General features: G+C 38.1%; 1 protein-coding gene across 4 annotated transcripts in view; it reads right to left on the bottom strand.

The window, feature by feature from the left end:
- Positions 1-19223, bottom strand: part of SPAG1 (sperm associated antigen 1) — an 89746-nt gene that overhangs the window by 25354 nt on the left and 45169 nt on the right. For all 4 annotated transcript variants that reach the window (XM_082432703.1, XM_082432702.1, XM_082432704.1 and 1 more), the window contains 2 exons: positions 3280-3693; positions 2795-2894 (listed from right to left, as the gene is read on the bottom strand). In XM_082432703.1, the coding sequence (XP_082288829.1) occupies positions 2795-2894; positions 3280-3693 (514 nt within the window). The remainder of the gene's footprint in view (positions 1-2794; positions 2895-3279; positions 3694-19223) is intronic.

The raw sequence follows: 19223 nt of genomic DNA, 5'->3' as shown, positions 1-19223 counted from the left end.
TTAAACCAGAGTTTACAAAAGTTTAACTATTCAAGTTAACACAGTTAAGACTCTTAAATCGTCTTCTAATTTCAAGTCCGTCTGCGAGGAGCAAAGATGAGAAAAAGCAGAGGATTACTAGGCAACATTCATTCGTCTAGATTCTGTCAGAATACCCTCAATGGAAAGTCAGTGAAAGATTTTTGATGTGGTTTAGATAACCCAAAAAGATTCTCTGACAGATGGGAACAGTGAAGATTTTTCTTTTAGCTGATAAGCAATTATAAGAATGACAAGTAATTTCTAGAAATAATTCTAGAATTTCTAGAAATTTCTAGAAATAATTCTAGAAATTCTAGAATTATTTCTAGAAATTGTTTTATTGTTTAAAATCATTTGGTTTTAAACTTTTCTTAGGTGTCATAACCCTGTTTCATGCTTCACCTGGAAGCCTAACCTAGGAACCTGGAGATGCTGAGGCGAGGAGAGGGCAGGGCCTGCAGCCACTGAGCTCCTCAAACACACCTCAGGCTCCCAACAGCTGCTCTCCATAAGCCCCTGGGAAAGAGCTCAAGGGAAGTGCTTCGGAGTAGGCCCCAGGAGTGTAGACACTTAAAATCAAAGACTTTTCCCCAAAAATGCATACAAGTTATTTCATAGGTTCCCCCTCTCCCTTATTTTAAACTTTGCCCCCGGGAGTTTTTCTTTTTCGCTGTTTGAATCCTGCTACCACTTGTTTTGTAATAAGCGCTCCTGCAACAGGAAACAACTCTCCAAGGAGCAAAGATAATTAACTGAAAAACTAAAAAATAGGCTCCCTTTAAAATGTATGTAATCTTTTTGAGGTGAAGAGAAAACAGTCATCCTTCTGCTAATAATTGGTTCCTAGTTTATACAGATTTAAATACAGCCATATTTCAACATGTTCGCATAAGTAAATCATGGTTTCCCTGGCACTGAAATGAGTTTGAGAATCACTGCTTTGGAGTAAAATCACCCCATGCCCTTATGCTAAGACTCATACACCAGGTATCAAAGAAAACATCTAAGTAAGTCGGTTTCTAGAAAGGTCAGTACTGACCAGCAGAGCCAGATTCCTCGGCCTAGAACACAGCTCTTAACTAAGGACACCTTACCTAAACCACCACCCACCTCCCTCCCTCCCCTGCAGGCAATCTCCCGCTCTCCTCCAGGGCAAACCTCCATTCTAGCGCCCGCCCCCACTCCTGACCCCAGAGTCTCCTCTGTGACCTCCTCCTGGGTCTACACTGAAACACATTTTAGCAAGAAAATGTCTGCCACCTTTCTCTCTCTCACTTAAGGATAAAGCGAGTCCGCTGTTTTTAACTAGAGTCCTGAACTCACTCACTGAAGGAAGACCTAAGACAAGTCTGAAGGGTAATGTATTACCATCACACACTTGAACTGAAAGGTTCTTAGCTGCAAGTCACAACGTGCCTGATAATCTGCAAATACACGTGGTCTGTTGTTAGTTATGGGCAGCGGTAAATGTTTAACAACTGGCTCTCCTGAGAAAAAAGGTCCAGATTTGGGGCATCTGCCAATTTTCATGGTATTAGTAGTACTCCAACCATGGCAGATTTCAACTACCAACTTGACTTCAACCAACTCACAAGATCCTGAAAACGTAACAATTAGCTAGTGTGAGCAAGCACAGCAGTAGGTGGGGTCTAGAGTCAGACCAAAGTGAATATAAATATTACTGATTTTAAATCTGAATATGTAAAATTGGCAAAAAATCCAAGCAGCTCACGGCCTTCTTTTTAAACTGCAGGCACAGATACCAGCAAGATTTTACCCATATCAATAAAATGATACTATCAATGGAAAAAAAAAATTGTTTTCCTTATAATCAAGGTGTCCACATATGCTATCCAAACTAGGGCTTCTGAGAGTGAAAGGGGGTGATATTAACAATTATACCAGACTACCGGAGTAAACCAAAACTGTGAAGGTTAAACCAGTACATATGGCTTCTTATGTTTTAGATGCACTAATAGTAGCTTCTTTCCAAAGGGCTCCTGAAGCAGGCTTATTATTTAATGGTAAAACGATACTTTTTATTCATGTAAATATATTCATCCATCTCAGCAAGTAACTTGTTGAGTACCATGGGTGACTAATGTGCTTGAGGGATGCAACCCTATAATACATGCTTCTTGACCTCAGGGAGCTTAAAATCCAATGCAGTGGATGACGTAAGTACCTACAGGTGTGAGAGTGACAGTGCAAGCATTACAGCCATGCAGATGACCAGGGAGCCTGAGGTGACGAGGAAAGCAGAGAGGATGGGGAAGCTGAAGAGGAAGGATTTCTGAAAAGCAAAGATGTACAGAGGGCATTATAGATATGGACCAAATGGGAGCAGAAAGCTTTTTTGGGGGGCAGTGTGGTGACAGAGGAGGTTATAATCATCTAGAAGACCATACTGAGCCACTGAACACCCACTGAAACAGTCTGCACAAAATAATGCTTCCAGAAAAGCTATTCTGATGCCACAGTGGATTAGAGGAAGCAGAGAGACTAGTTAGAAGCCTTCTCCAGTACTCTGTGATTGATGTGAAAAAGAGTATGAATTAAGGTGATAGCAGTGGAAGTGAAAAAAGTTTGCACAATCTTCTATAATTGTCTTCATATATGTGAAAGGATTTACGAGTTCTATGTATTAACCAATTAACACATCTTAAATGTCTTAAGAAATTAGACTCTTATGCAGAAAATTTACTATATTAAATACTGCATTCATCACAGTGAAATGATAATCTCCTGACAAAGCTGAAAACGGGCAGTTTACCTGTTACAATCTTGAATGCAGCCACTGCAGTTTCCGTCTTTTAGGTAACATGCTGCTCTATTTGAATATAAGATACTTAGATCATCTGCACTTCCACTTCCTAAAATCACAGTTAATTAAATACAGTTAAAATCCATTAGCGAAATCACAGTTCACCAGACGACTGAGGTCTCCCGCGGCACTGCAGTCCTACACCCCGCTGCTAATGCAGCTCCGAGGACCTCCCTGTGCCCGCAGTGGCCACAGAGGCCAAGCCCGTAAGGGACCGCTGCAACCGTGCCCGGCCCGGGCACACGCTACGCGTTCCAAGGTACAGCTCCCGGAGGTGGAGTCGCTCCCGCCCTGCCCTCGGTTACTGGGAAGGAACCTACAGGGCGAGCGCCTGTCATTCGGGAGGTGGCCCGCCCCTCTCCCGCGGTGGCCCCTTCAGGTCCCGCGAGCCGCAGCCCGAGGGACCAGGGACCCCGCGGGCGCAGCTCACTCACCTGCAGGCTCCAGCTGCGCGATCGCCGCCGAGTACCTGAGAGCCGCCTCGGCGAACTGCCCGTTTTTAAAGAGCTCGTTGCCCTGGCTCTTCAGGCCGGCGGGGCCGACCTGGACGGCGGGCGCCGTCGGCGGCGGCGCGCCAGGTCCGGGGGACGCGCCGGTCCCAGGGGGCGCGCTGGCCGCGGGGTCCCCGGCGCCCCGCCCGCCGCCCGGGTGCCCACTGGCACCGCCCGCCGTCGCCGGGGCCCGCAGCCGGTCCCGCTTGTCCGCGCCGGCCTCCGGCGCCCGGCCCCGCCGCGGCGCGCCCCTCTCCGGCCGCCGGCCGCCCTCGCTCTTGCCCGTCAGCTTCTTCTGGATGTTGCCCATGGCGCGCGGCTCGGCGGCGCGCCCGGCTGGCGCCGGCTCCGCGGCCTCTGTGGGGAGTGGATGCGGGAAGTGAGCGTTTGCATCATCGCGAGCAACTACCAGGGAGGCCGCGGCGGTGCCGGCGCAGGGGCGGGGTCGCGGGAGAAGCCGGGCAGAGTGGGCCCGCCCCTCGGGCGGAATCCGGCGGTTCCGGCGCCTTTGGGGGGCCGGTCGGCCCAGAGAGTTAACAGCGGAGGCCGCGCTCCGAGCCCTAGTGGCTTCCCGGGCTAGGGACGGAAGCCAACCCCGGATTTAACTCTTCAAACGCTGAAGAGCTTGGGACGTGAAAACCGGCATTTCAAAATCATTCCATTCATCAAAGCATACGTGTCGAGGTAGGTCTTACAAAATACGTACTTTTCTTTCATTTACAGTTTAGAAGTGAATGAATGAAGTTACTAAAACTTGAATATAATAATTGCACCCAAAGTTAGGGCACCCTTTCCTTATGTTAAGGGACTGGGAGAAGATAATTTGAAAAAAAAAAAAAAAGTCCAAGTGATTTTTAAGCCATTTAAAAATGATTTTAGCAAAGAACTCACATAAAACAGGCACCTAGTTTTTAAAGTGAACCTTAAAAAGACAGTAAAATTTCCAGTACAATACCTTATTCAAATTTTAAAATTCCTTTGATCTTGATTGAAAGATTTCAGGTACTTATCAGAGCTTTAATAATTGATTATTGAATTGATATTTAAATAGGCAAATGATGCATAAATATTTCATTGATGGGTGTCTTAATATTTAAAACAAAGCAATTCATCATTTCAAAGCACTAAATGCAGAGACTTCCCAGCTTTCTCTTGTAACAAATTCTAATCTGATTTTTAATGAATCTATTTCCCATTCTGTTTCATGAATGGTAAAGCCAGAATTTGAAGCACAAAGACAGAGGAAGTAGAAAACCACTAGTACTTAAATAAAAATCAGTGGATGGATGATCACCTTAAGGCAAGCAATGAGTATAAAAACACACTAATTAATAAATACAGTTTTCTATACAGCAGAATAACATCCAATTTTGGATCACTAACCAAAAGGGGCTTAACAATAAAAAGATGATCTTATTATAGTGATAAATCCCCAGACTGGACCCAGAGGAAGGCTCCAGTACTCTTCATCTGGTATCTGCTGCTCAAGTCCCACCCAGCATAAAAATGGATGGAAGCTTAAGTCAGTGTCAGTAGAAACGATGGACAGCTAGTATTATTTTCTATTCCCTTGTATGTCTGACCAATACTATTACTAAATAGCTGCCATTTATTTAGAACTTAATATGGGTCAAGACCTTTACACACATTATCATTTTTCATTATCATTAATCTTCATACCAAGTATTGTCCCCACATTACAAATGAAGCAAGAGAAACACAAGGAAGAAGCTAAGGAATTCTCTCAAGCATGAAGAGCTAGAAACCAACATAACTGAGATTCAAATGAAATGAATGCTGTACCTCTTTCCTTAAGACTGAAATGCCCCTTAACATTTCCCTGCAAAGGTAAGCAGAGGCCTGAACATGAAAGACCTGTGAGTCCTGTTGGGTATTTAACTACCTGTGGGACATTCCAGAGGAGTTGTTCAGGAGGTGGCTCCAAATGTAGATCAGAGGAGGCCTTATCCAGAGACATTGACTTGGGGTTGCTGGCATAAAAAGGATCACTGAAGTTTGAGTGTGAATGGAGTCACCGAGATCTTCCAAAGGATCCCTAAGAAATAAAACACTTAAAGGATGATGAGAATCTCCAGTGGAGATGGAGGAGTACCTAGAAATGAGAGAGAAAACAGGAGGGTGTACTGCCTCAGAAACCAAGAAGAAAGAGTATTTCAGGGAGAAAGGAGTCAACAGTAACAAATATCAAAGGGAGGAATGACCAAGAGTTTTGACTGCATAAGGACTAAAGAAAATCATTAGATCTAAAGACCACAAAGACTTCAGTACCCTGGGGTGGGGTGGTTTGGGTAGCTGGTAGATACAAAAATCCTCAATGAAATACTAGCAAACTGTTAAAAGGATTATACATCATGACCAAGTGGGATTTATATCAGGAATGGAAGAGTAGTTCAACAGTAGAAAATCAATCTATGCAACACATGACATTAAAGGACAAGGGGAAAAACTGACACCATCATAACTGACACTGAAAAGGAACTTGACAAAATCCAACACCCTTTCATGATAAAAACACTCAGAAAACTAAGAAGAGAAGTAAAATTTCTCAACATGATGAAGTACTTTTATGAAAAACAGCTAACATCATACTCAATAGTGAAATCCTGAAAGCTTTCCCCTGAAGCTCAGGAACAAGACAAAGATTCTGTTTTCACTGCAGCTACTCAACATTGTACTGGAAGTTGTAGCCTGATCAATTAGACAAGAAAAAGAAATAAAAGACATATATATTGGAAAGGAAAAAGTAAAACTATCTCTATTCATAGATGACATGATTATCTACAGAGATGACATGATTATGTCATAGATGACATGATTATATACAGATTATCTATCTATATATACCTATATATATATAAATGTACATATATTCCCAAGAATACACACACACACAAACAACTACTAGAGCTAATAAGCAAATTCAGTGATTTCAGGGTACAAGATCAACATGCAAAAATCATTTGTTTCTATAAATTAGCAATGAAAAATCCTGAAAGGAAATTACAAAAATAATTCCATTTACAATAGCATCCAAAGGAATAAAATATTTAGGAATAAATTTAATCAAGGCAGCAAAAGACTTGTATAATAAATATTGCTGAAAGAAATTAAATAAATGGAAAAACATCTCTTGATCATGGATAGGAAGACTTAATGTTGTTAAAATATTAATACTATACAAAGCAGTCTACAGATTCAACATAATCCCTATCAAAACTCCACAGCTTTTTGGGAAGAAATGGAAAAGCTGATCCTCAAATTCATGTGGACTTTCAAGGGGCCTAGAATAGCCAAAACAATCTTGAAAAAGAGAACAAAATCAAAGGACTTACACTTCAGATTTCAAAACTTATGGAAAGCTACAGTAATCAAAACAGTGTGGTACGACATAAGGATAGACATATAAACCAATGAAATAGAGAGTCCAGAAATAAACCCATACATCTATGGCCACGTGATTTTTTTTTTTAGGGTAAAATATGTTTGAATTTTTATCAAATGCAAATCAATGAAACCTCTAAAAACCACAGCTTTGGACCATGTCAGTCAGTCAGGTGGTTTTTTTGTTTGTTTGTTTTAATACATCTTTATTATTTTTTTTTGAGGTATAGTTGATTTACAATATTATATAAGTTATAGGTGTACAAAATAGTGATTCACAATTTTTAAAGGTTATATTCCATTTATAGTTATTATAAAATATTGGCTATATTCCCTGTGCTGTATAACATACCCTTGTAGCTTATTTATTTTATACATAGTAGTTTGTACCACTTAATCCAATACTCCTACCTTGTCCCTCCCTGCTTTCCTCTCCCCTCTGGTTTGTTCTCTATGTCTGTAAGTCTGTTTCTTTTTTGTTATATCCACTATTTTATTTTATTTTTTAAATTCCACATATAAGTTTTATCATATAGTATTTCCCTTTCTCTGACTTATTTCACTAAGCATAATACCCTCCAACTCCATCCATGTTGTTGCAAATGGCAAAATTTCACTCTTTTTTTAAGACTGAGTAGTAGTCCAGTGTGTGTGTGTGTGACATTTTCTTTATCCATTCATCTGTTGATGGACACAAGTTGTTTCCATATCCTAGCTATTGTAAATAATGCTGCTATGAACACTGGGGTGCATATATCTTTTCGAATTAGTGTTTTCTTTTTTTTTTTAACATCTTTATTGGAGTATAATTGCTTTACAATAGTGTGTTAGTTTCTGCTGTATAACAAAGTGAATCAGCTATACATATACATATATCCCCATATCTCCTCCCTCTTGTGTCTCCCTCCCACCCTCCCTATCCCACCCCTCTAGGTGGTCACAAAGCACCGAGCTGATCTCCCTGTGCTATGCAGCTGCTTCCCACTAGCTATCGGTTTTACATTTGGTAGTGTATATATGTCCATGCCACTCTCTCACTTCATTCCAGCTTACCCTTCCCCCTCCCCATGTCCTCAAGTCCATTCTCTACGTCTGCGTCTTTATTCCTGTCCTGCCCCTAGGTTCTTCAGAACCATTTTTTTTTTAGATTCCATATATATGTGTTAGCATACGGTATTTGTTTTCATTTTATTTGAATATATACCCTGGAATGGAATTGCTGGATCATATGGTAGTTCTATTTTTAGTTTTTTGAGAAACCCCCATACCATTTTCCACAGTGGCTATACCAATTTACATTCCCACCAACAGTGCACAAGGGTTACATTTTCTCCACATCCTTGCCAACATTTGCTCTTTGCGGTCTTTTTGGTGATAGCCATTCTGAAAGATGTGAGGTGATATCTCATTGTGGTTTTGATTTGCATTTCTCTGATGATTAATGATGTTGGTCATCTTTTCATGTGCCTGTTGGCCATTTGTATATCTCCTTTGGAAAAATGTCTATTCAGATCTTCTGCCCATTTTTTAATCGAGTTGTTTGTTTTGACATGGGTTGTTGGAGCTGTTTGTATGTGTTGGATATTAACCCCTTATCGATCTTATCATTTGCAAATATCTTCTCCCATTCAGTAGGTTGTCTTTTTGTTTTGTTGGTGGTTTCCTTTGCCGTGCAAAAGCTTTTTAGTTTAATTAGGTCCCATTTGTTTATTTTCGCTTTTGTTTCCTTTGCCTTAGGAGACAGATCCAAAAAAATATTGCTACAACTTATGTCAAAGGATGTTTTGCCTATATTTTCTTCAGGAGTTTTATGGTTCCTGGTCTTACATTTAAGTCTTTAATCCATTTTGAGTTTATTTTTGTATATGGTGTTAGAAAATATTCTAATTTCATTCTTTTACATGGAGCTGTCTAGTTTTCCCAGTACCGCTTATTGAAGAGACTGTCTTTTCTCCATTATATATTCTTGCCTCCTTTGTTGTAGATTAATTGACCATAAGTGTGTGGATATGGCCAACTGATTTTTGACAAAGGTGCCAAGTCCATTCAATGAGGAAAGAATAGTTTCTTTAACAAATGGTGTTAGGACAACTAGATTTCTACATGTCAAAAAACAACAACAAAAACAAAAACAAAAAAATCAAAGCTAAGTTGGACTCCTTCCTACCTCAACTAATCAAAATAAATCAATGACATAAATATAAGAGCTAAAACCCAACACTCTTAGAAGAAAACATAGGAGTAAATCTACATGACGTTGGATTTAACAGTGGATTTTTTTTTTTTTTTTGGCCACACCACGTGGCATGCGAGATCTTAGTTCCCTGACCAGGGATCGAACCCATGCCCCTCGCATTGGGAGCACGGAGTCTTAACCACTGAACCACCAGGGAAGTCCTAACAGTGGATTTTTATATATGACACCAAAGGTATAAGTAACAAAAGTAGATAAATTGGACTTCATCAAAATTAAAAACTTTTGTGCATCAGAGGATATTATCAAGAAAGTTAAAAACCCCACAGAATGGGAGAAATTATGTGCAAATCAAGTATCTGATAAGGGTCTAATGTCCAGAATACATAAATAACAGTTACAATGCAACAATAAAAAGACAGCCTAATTTTAAAATGGGCAAAGGACTTGAATAAACATTTCTCCAAAGAAGATATACAAATGGCTAATAAGCACATGGAAAATGGTCAACATAATAAGTCATTAGGGAAATCCAAATCAAAACCATAAGGAGTTACCACTTTACACCCATTAGGATGGTTATACTCAAAGAGGCAAAACATAACAAGTGTTTGCAAGAATGTGGAGGAATTGGAATCCTTATATATTGCTGGTAAGAATATAAAATGGTGTAAACACTTTGGAAAACAGTCTTGCAGTTCCTCTAGAAGTTAAACATAGAGTTACCATATAACCCAGTATTCCGCTCTTAAGTATATACCCCCCAAAATTAAAAACATATGTACATGCATAGACACAAAAATACTTGTACATGAATGTTCACAAAAGCATTATTCATAATAGCCAAAAAGTGGAAACAACCCAAATGTCCATCAACTGATTAATGAAAAAAGAAAATGTGATATTATCAATGCAAGAATATTGTTTTTCCATAAAAAGGAATGAGGTACTAAGACATTGGTCTTAGTAATATTTTTTTTGGATATGTCTCCTCAGACAAGGGAAACAAAAGTAAAAACAAACAAATGGGACTACATCAAACTAAAAAGCTTTTGCACAGCAAAGGAAACTATGAAAAAATGAAAAGGCCACCTACTGAATGGGAGAAGATATTTGTAAACAATATATCCGATGAGTTAGTATTCAAAATATCCAAACAACTCATATAACTCATAGCAAAAAAACCCAAACAACCCAGTTAAAAAATGGGCATAGGATCTGAATAAACATTTTTCCGAAAAAGACACACAGATGGCCAACAGGCACATGAAAAGATGCTCAAAATCGTTAATCATCAGAGATTAAAAAGACAATGAGCTATCACCTCACACCTTGCAGAATGGCTGTTATCAAAAAGACAACAAATAATAAGTGTTAGTGAGGACGCAGAGTAAGTGTAACCCTTGTACACTCTTGGTGGGAATGTGAATTGGTACAGCCAGTATGGAAAACAGTATGGAGATTCCTCAAAAAATTAAAAACAGAACTACCATACAATCCAACAATTCCACTCCTGGGTATTTATCTGAAGAAAACAAAAACACTAATTAGAAAAGATATACAGACCTCTATGTTCATTGCAGCATTATTTACAATAGCCAAAATACGGAAGCAGCCTAAGTGCCCACTAATAGATGAATGGATAAAGAAGATGTAGCATACATATATAAATAAATATACATAAAATATATAATAGAATATTACTCAGCCATAAAAAAGAATGAAATCTTGCCATTTGTGACAACAGGATAGATGTAGAGGGTATTATGCTTAGTGAAATAAGTCAGACAGAGAAAAACAAATACTGTATGATTTCACTTGTATGTGGAATGTAAAAACTAAACAAATGAACAAACATAAAACAGAAACAGAGTCATAGATACAGAGAACAAACAGATGGTTGCTGGAGGGGAAGGGGCTGAGGGGAAGGGGCTGAGGGAAAGAGAGAAAAAGCTGAGGGAGATTAAGAAGTAAAAACTTGCACCTGCAAAAATAAATGAGTCACAGGTATGAAATGTACAGTATGGAGAATATAGTCAATAATTATGTAATATCTTCATATGGTGACAGATCATAGCTAGACTTACTGTGGTGATCATTTTGAAATGTATAGAAATACAAAATCACTAAGTTGTTTAGCAGGAACTAACATGTTGTCAGTCAATTATACTTCAAAACCAAATAAACAAGCTCATAGAAAATAAGATCAGATTTGTGGTTACCAGAGGTGGGGAATGAGGGGAGGGGGAAATGGATGAAGGCAGTCAAAAGGTACAAATTTCCAGTTATAAGATAAATAAGTACTAGGGATGTAATGTACAACATGATAAACATAATTAACACTTTTATATATGAAAGTTGTTGAGAGAATAAATCCTAAGAGTTCTCATCATAAGGAAAAAATTTTTTTTTCTATTTTAAAAATGTTGCATCTATATGAGATGATGGATGCTTTCTAAACTTACTGTGATAATTATTTCATGATGTATATGAGGAAAATCATTATGCTGTACGCCTTAAACTTTATACAGTGCTAATGTCAGTTATATATTAATAAAACTGGAAGAAAAAAAAAAAGGAACGAAGTACTGATACATACTTCAACACTTCAACATGGATAAACCTTGAAAACATTATGCTGAGTGAGAGAAGCCAGACACAAAAGGCCACATCTTGTATGATTCCATTTACATGAGATATTCAGAATAAACAAATCCGTAGAGACAGAAAGTGGATTAGTAGTTGCCAGGGGAAAGCGAGATGGGAGTGACTGCTAATGGGAATGGGATTTCTTTTTGTGATGATAAAAATGTTCTGGAATTAGACAGTCGTGATGATTGTACAACCTTGTAAGTATACTAAAATCTACTGAATTTGTAAAGGATGAATTTTATGATATATGAATTATATCTCAAGTTTTTAAAAAGAATGCTTATTTTACCTTACCCTTGACAACAAAGAATACTTTTTTTTTCCATCTTGGTCAATTTGATGGGAGAAAAAAAAATCTATATTTAACTTTCATCTTTTTATTAGCAATACAAAAATGTATTGATCATTTAATTTCTTCATTAGTGATTTCTCTGTTCCTATGCTTTGTTCATTTTGGTACTAGGCTCTTTAACTTGGTCTTGTGGTTTTGTAAAAGCTCTTCATATTTAAGGTCATTAACCCTTTGCCATTTTACTAATTTGTCATTTGCCTTTTATTTTTTTTATGGCATCTGTCTTATACAAGTTTTTAATTTTTACATAATCAAAATAATTCATCTTTCTCCTTATGATTTTGTCTGTTGTTTTAACTCTTTGAAATCCCCACCCTTCCACCCTCCTGATCCCACCAATTCTAGGACAAGAGAAATATTTACATTTTATTCTTCTGTTTGTCAATGACTGTTTAATTTTCTTATATTTCATTTTTAAGTGGAGAATAAGCAACAACACTACAAGGGAGTCTAGAGCCTTACTTTCCTCTGACGGCCACTTCTAAATATTCTCTACTAGGGAAGGAAAACACAAATAGGGAAGTTTCCAAGAAAGCCCATAAACTCAAATCCCAGATCCAATCGGCCTGGCGAGGACAGGTATTTCTTCATAGCAGTCCTCAAATGGACAGGTGAAGAAAGCCTATCAATTGTCTTATCTCAGTACCTGACAGAGTAGGTGCTCAGTAACTGTCAGCTATTAAATTAAACCCATTGGTTATGTTGTACCTCAGTCTGGATGAACTGGGCCTGGCCAACCCAGGTGGAGCCCGCGGGGGAGCAGCATTATCAGCCGAGGATAGAACACACTAACTGCTGCATTTTCCCATGGTCTTCAGGGCTCCCTGCATCATACCCCATAATGACTAAGAATTCTTTCTTGGAACGTGGTGGGAGGGGAACCACAGGCAAAGATTCCAGTTTGATAACCTCCCTCTGGGCTTTCACATTATTTTCCTAAAAGTGACTTGGATTTCTCCTGTCTTGTCCAAGGCTCCAGGACCTCTTTTTACATATTATCTAACAATGGAACTTCGTAAAAATGAACATAATATAGTCCCATTGTTCTTACTTCATCTTAAAAGCACTACTTCTGGGCTTCCAGCCATTTAACCTACCTAATCTTGATTTGCTTCTGATAAAAGGGAACTAACTGGTCTTAAAATTTATATCCTTCCTAATCAAGACATTTTTGTTTTCTGAATCTTGCATACTTTTATATATTCCCTAATCTACAAAATAATTATGGGGAGGCGGGCATGAATGACAGGATCAGAAATGGTTCTTTTAAAGCTCTGTCTGCTTGGAAATCTGAATGGGAATATTGCTTCCCTATGGGACTTACCTTAGGGATAACCACCTAATTCAGAGAGAAACATATCAATCTGTTAAGTGATATTACACTACAGTAATCCTAACTCAGATTTTTAATCATGGAACCATATGTATTACTAATTTTTGATTAGCCCTTTGCTGTTTATCTCTATTTGTGAAGAGGGCATTTTAGTATGTTTATTGAGATGCAGTTGACACATAACATTGTTTAAGTTGTACAACATGGTGATTTGATACACATATATACTGCAGAATGATTACCACAATAAGGTTACTTAATACATCCATCACAGAACTACTATTATTTTTGTAATAAAAATATTTAAGATCTACTCTCTTAGCACCTTTCAAGTATATAATACAGTATTGTTAACTATAGTCATCATGCTATACTGAATCCCCAGAACTTATTCATCTTATAACTGTAAGTTTATTACCTTGGACCAACTTCTCCCCAATACCTCCAACCCCTCAGCCCCTGGAAACCACCATTCTACTCTCTATTATTATGAATTTGGCTTTTTTAAGATTCCACACCATAAGAGGGATCATACAGTATTTGTTTTTCTCTGTCTGACTTATTTCACTTAGTACAATACCCTCAAGTTCCCTCCATGTTGTCACAAATGGCAGGATTTTCTTCTTTATTATGGCTGAATAATATTCGTGTGTGTGTGTGTGTGTTGTGTGTGTGTTTGTATCACACTTTCTTTACTTATTCATCCTTTGGTGGACACTTAGATTGTTTCCATATCTTGGTTATTGAGAATAATGCTGCAATGAACAATAGATATCTCGTCGAGATAGTGATTTCATTTCTTTTGGACATATACCCAGAAGTGGGATGGCTGGATCATATGGTAGTTCTACTTTTTAATTTTTTGAGGAACCTCCATACGTTTTCCATAGTGGTTATATTCCCACCAATAGTGTACAAGAGTTCCCTTTTCTCCATATCCTTGCTGACACTTGTGATCTCTTGTCTTCTTGTTGATGGCCATTCAAATAGGTGTGAGGTGATATCTCACTGTGGTTTTGCTTTGCATTTCCCTGATGATTAGTGATGTTGAGCACCTTTTCATGTACCTGTTGGCCATATAAATGTCTTCTCTGAAAAAATGTCTATTGAGTTCCTCTGCCCATCCTTTAATCAAAAATGATCATATTAGTCATTAACCCACTTGTTTCTCAACATACGTTCAACCTCTGATAAGAGTTCTTAGTACAGCGTCAGCACAAGAGTGGATAAACACCAAATTATATTTGTTTCTTTGACAGTGTAGCCCAGTGATATTCAGCCTGGGTTTTATAGAACCTGTACTTCCTTAGTTGGTATCTAATAACCATGTTTAAGAGATAGACTTTGGAATCTCACAGATTTGGGGCCACATCCTAACCATATGACTTATAACCTGTGCAAATGTGGCAAATAACCTTTCTAAGCTTCTGTTTCCTAATCTATAAAAGTATGGATATTTATAGCTTCCTTGAGGATTAAGTGAAATAATATAAGTAAAGCACTTTCACAGTTCTTCAAGTGTGCTAATTGTTCAAAAAAAAAAAAAGTAATGAGAAGAGCAATTCCTGTCAATATGGAGTAAACATAATCCACCCTGTGTCTCACACTGCATACAACTAAAAACCTGGGACAGAATTCATGGAGCAGTTATATGAGGACACTGAAAAGTAAATGGTAGCAGGCTGATTGGGGAAAGGAACTAGAATTGGAAATACCCCCCAAATAGCAGTGAGTTTCTCATTTTTCTTTCCTCTGATATCTCCTAGCCTGGGTTAAAGTCAGTTTAAAACCCAAAACTGTGTACTGGGTATGGAGAAAAAGAGCTTTAGGAGATCCCCTTTATTATTTATCTTAAGAAAAAAAAAAAAGATAGTTGGCCCCTATGGGGAAATTCCCTATTTCTTTTTGTTTGTTTGTTTTGTTTTTCCTTTCTCTCCAATCCCAGCTCCCAGGCAATCCTTCAGCAGCTGCAGTGGCAGTAGCAGCCAAGTAAACAGCTAAAACTTTGAGGGAGAGGAACTCTTATCTCTGGTCAGAGAAACTGTGGTCCCAAAGATATCCCCATTGCTTTTTTTTTTCTCTTTCTGTCCTCTTGCTGCTCAGTACTGGAAGCACATAGTCATGGGAAGTGTACAGTAGAATTAAAGTGTGGCTTTCTAGACAAAGGAAGAGGAAGGAAAACCTCTGGGATCCCAAAAGAGTAGGGAAGAATCACAGAGAGGAGGGAACTTAAGAAAATAATTGCATAAAATTGTAACTGAAATGAGCTTACCCACCAGGTGATCCATATGCATAAATCTGACCTTAAACATCCTACCAAAAACTTTGAGAAGTGAATTCCAGGGGAAACCATTACCCAGGCCCCAGTTGGTCCTGGGATGGGACAGATCCAAATAGTGCTGCAAAGGTTTTGAAACTAAACTGACATTAGAACCATAGTCCATGGAAGTCAGGTAGGAGAACTGTTACCCAAAACTAACCAGATTGATCAACTGCTTTAAAATAAAAGTTCCCCATCAGATTTAAACAAAACTGAAAATCACATATAATAATATTAAAAATTGCTAATATACAGTACAAAATTCCTTACAAGTGAAGAAGAAAGAAAATCTCAACATGTGGCAAAGAAAAGGGCAATTAAGTAATACTAAACCCTGGATAACCAGATGTTATGAATTCTCAAACAAAGACTTTAAAGTGGCAATACTAACCATGCTCCAAGAAATAAAGGGAAACACTCTTAAAATGAATAGAAAGATTAAAAATTTTGCTGAAAAATAGAAGATTTCAGAAAAAAAAGAACCAAATGGAAACATTACAATGGAAAAATACAATAACCAAGATAAAAAAATTCACCAAATGGCTACAATAATACAATTGAGATGAGAGGAAAAGGTCAGTGAACTTGAATATATAGATCAAGAGAAATTTTTCAGTCTTAACAAGAGACAGGAAAAATAACTGGGGGAAAAAAAGAACAGAGCCTCAAAGTCTTGTAGGACAATACCAAAATACCAAATGGTCTAACAACTGTGTGATAATAGTCCCAGTAGGAAAGGAAAAATAGTGTTGTCCAGAAAAAATTTGAAGAAATTAGGGCAGACAACTTCACAAATGTGGCAATGACATGAACTTATAGATTCAAGAATCTCAGCATACCCCAAAAGGATAAATTCAAAGAAATGCACGTCAAGACATATCATAATCAAACTGCTAAAAAATAAAAACAAAGGAAAAAGTCTTGAAAGCATCCAGAGAAAAACAATGCATCAAATATAGGGGAAACGACAATTTGAATAACAATGGATTTCTCATCAGAATCACGAAGGATAGAAGGCAGCAGGGCAAAATGTTTAAAACGCTGAAAGAAAGAACTGTCAAACCATAATTCTATATCCTGCAAAAATATCCTTCAGAAATGAAGGTGAAATAAAGACATCCTCAGTGAAGGAAAACTAAGAGAATTCATCTCTAGCAGACATTCTTTAAAAGAAATGCTAAAGGAAATACTTCGTATGTAAAGGAAATGATAGCAGGAAGAAACCTGTACCATTAGGAATGAAGGAAGAACAATAGAAATGATAAATATCTGAGTAAATAAAAGACTGTTTTTTTCTCCTCTTAAATTCTTTAAAAAATGTAGAGAGGTTGAAAGCAGAAAGCATAACATTGTCTAATGGGGTTTCCAATGAATGTAGATATAACACATATGATAACTACAACATAAAGACAGTGGATAAAGGGACTGATTTGGTGGTAAAATTTTTTTTTCCCTACATTCCACTGGAAGTGGTAAAATATTAATTCTAAGTAAAATGTGGAAAGTTAAGTATGTATATATAAATTCCTAGTGGGGCCACTAAAATAATGTACAAAGAAATATAGTAAAAAACACAATCAATATATTAAAATGTAAAACTAAACAATATTTAAATAACCCAAAAGAAGGTATAAAAGAAAAAAAGTTGAACAAAAAACAGAGGGAAGAAACAGAAAAACAAATAATACAATGTTAGACCTACTACAAACATCATTAATTGTAACTGGTGTACATATACCAGTTATAAAACAAGAGTTAGTAAGATTAAAAACAAGACCCAACTATTTACTGTCTAATAGAAAACCACCTTAATTATATAGGTAGGTTAAAGTAAAAGCCTAGGAAAATATACACTGTGAAAATATTAATCCAAAGAGAGCTGAAATAGCTATATTACTGTCGGACAAAGCAGACTTAAAAGCAAGTAAAATTACCAAAGATAGAGAAAAATTATATAATGATAAAAGGATCAACTGACCAACAAGTCACAGAAATCCTAAACATGAATATTTCTAACAACAGAGCCTCAAAACACATGAAGCAAAAACTGGTAGAACTAAAAAGAGAAATGGACAAATCCACAATTGTAGACAACAATACTCCTCAATAAGGAATATAAAAGTAAGGAATATAACAAGTAAACAAAATCAGCAAGGATAAAGAACTAAGCAGCACCATCAACCAGTTAATTTAATCGACATTTATAAAACACGCCACCAAAAAAACAGAATAACATTCTTTTCAAGTGTACATGGAATATTCATCAAGAAATAATATATCCTATGTCATAAAAAAAAGCCTCAACAAATTTGAAAGTAATAATGTAACACAAAGTGTATTCTCTGACCTTAATAGAGGTAAACTTTATGTTTTCTTATTTTTATTTCCATTCTTTAAAAAATTTTTTTATTTAAAAAAAAATTTTAACATCTTTATTGGAGTATAACTGCTTTACAATGGTGTGTTACTTTCTACTGTATAACACGGAGGTAAACTTTAAATCAATAACAGAAAGATTACTGATGTCTCAAAAATTAGGAAATTAAATATGCCATATGGGTCAAAGAGGGAGCCTTGAAGGAAATTAGAAAATATTTCCAATTGAATGACAATGAGAATACAACATATCAAAATGTATGGGATGCAGCTAATGCCACACTTAGAAGAAAGCATAGCATCAAATGCTTATGTTAGGGAAAAAAGTTTCAAATCAACATTCTAAGCTTCCATTTGAGAAACTATCTTAGAGAAAGAGAAGAAAAATAAACCCATAACAAACAAAAAGAAGGAAATGATAAAGAGCAGAAATCAATGAAACTGAAAAAGATAAAAAAGCAGAGAAGGGAGGAGACCTTCAAGATGGTGAAAGAGTAAGACGTAGAGATCACCTTCCTCCCCACAAATACATCAGAAATACATCTACATGTGGAACAACTCCTACAGAACACCTACTGAACGCTGGCAGATGACCTCAGACCTCCCAAAAGGCAAGGAACTCCCCCACGTACCTGGGCAGGGCAAAAGAAAAAAGAAAAAACAGAGACAAAAAATAGGGATTGGACCTGCACCAGTGGGAGGGAGCTGTGAAGGAGGAAAAGTTCCACACACTAGGAAGCCCCTTCGTTGGCGGAGACTGCGGGTGGTGGAGAGGGGGAGCTTCGGAGCCACAGAGGAGAGTGCAGCAATGGGTGCGGAGGGCAAAGGGGAGAGATTCCCGCACAGAGGATCAGTGCCGACCAGCACTCACCAGCCTGAGAGGCTTGTCTGCTCACCCGCCGGGACGGGTGGGGGCTGGGAGCTGAGGGTCCTGCTTCGGAGGTCAGATCCCAGGGAGAGGACTGGGGTTGGCAGCGTGAACACAGCCAGAAGGGGGCTAGTGCGCCACAGCTAGCCGGGAGGGAGTCTGGGGGGAAAAGTCTGGAGCTGCCGAAGAGGCAAGAGACTTTTTCTTGCCTTGTTGTTTCATGGTGCACAAGGAGAGGGGGTTCAGAGCACCGCCGAAACAAGCTCCAGAGACGGGCGTGAGCCGCGGCTATCAGCGCAGACCCCAGAGACGGGCATGAGACGCTAAGGCTGCTGCTGCAGCCACCAAGAAGCCTGTGTGCAAACACAGGTCACTATCCACACCTCCCCT

The sequence above is a fragment of the Balaenoptera physalus genome, assembly GCF_965194825.1.
Source record: "Balaenoptera physalus genome assembly, chromosome: 17".
Taxonomy (NCBI): Eukaryota; Metazoa; Chordata; class Mammalia; order Artiodactyla; family Balaenopteridae; genus Balaenoptera; species Balaenoptera physalus.
The sequence above is the reverse complement of the archived record's forward strand: the minus strand, read 5'-3'. Positions and strand labels throughout refer to the sequence as shown.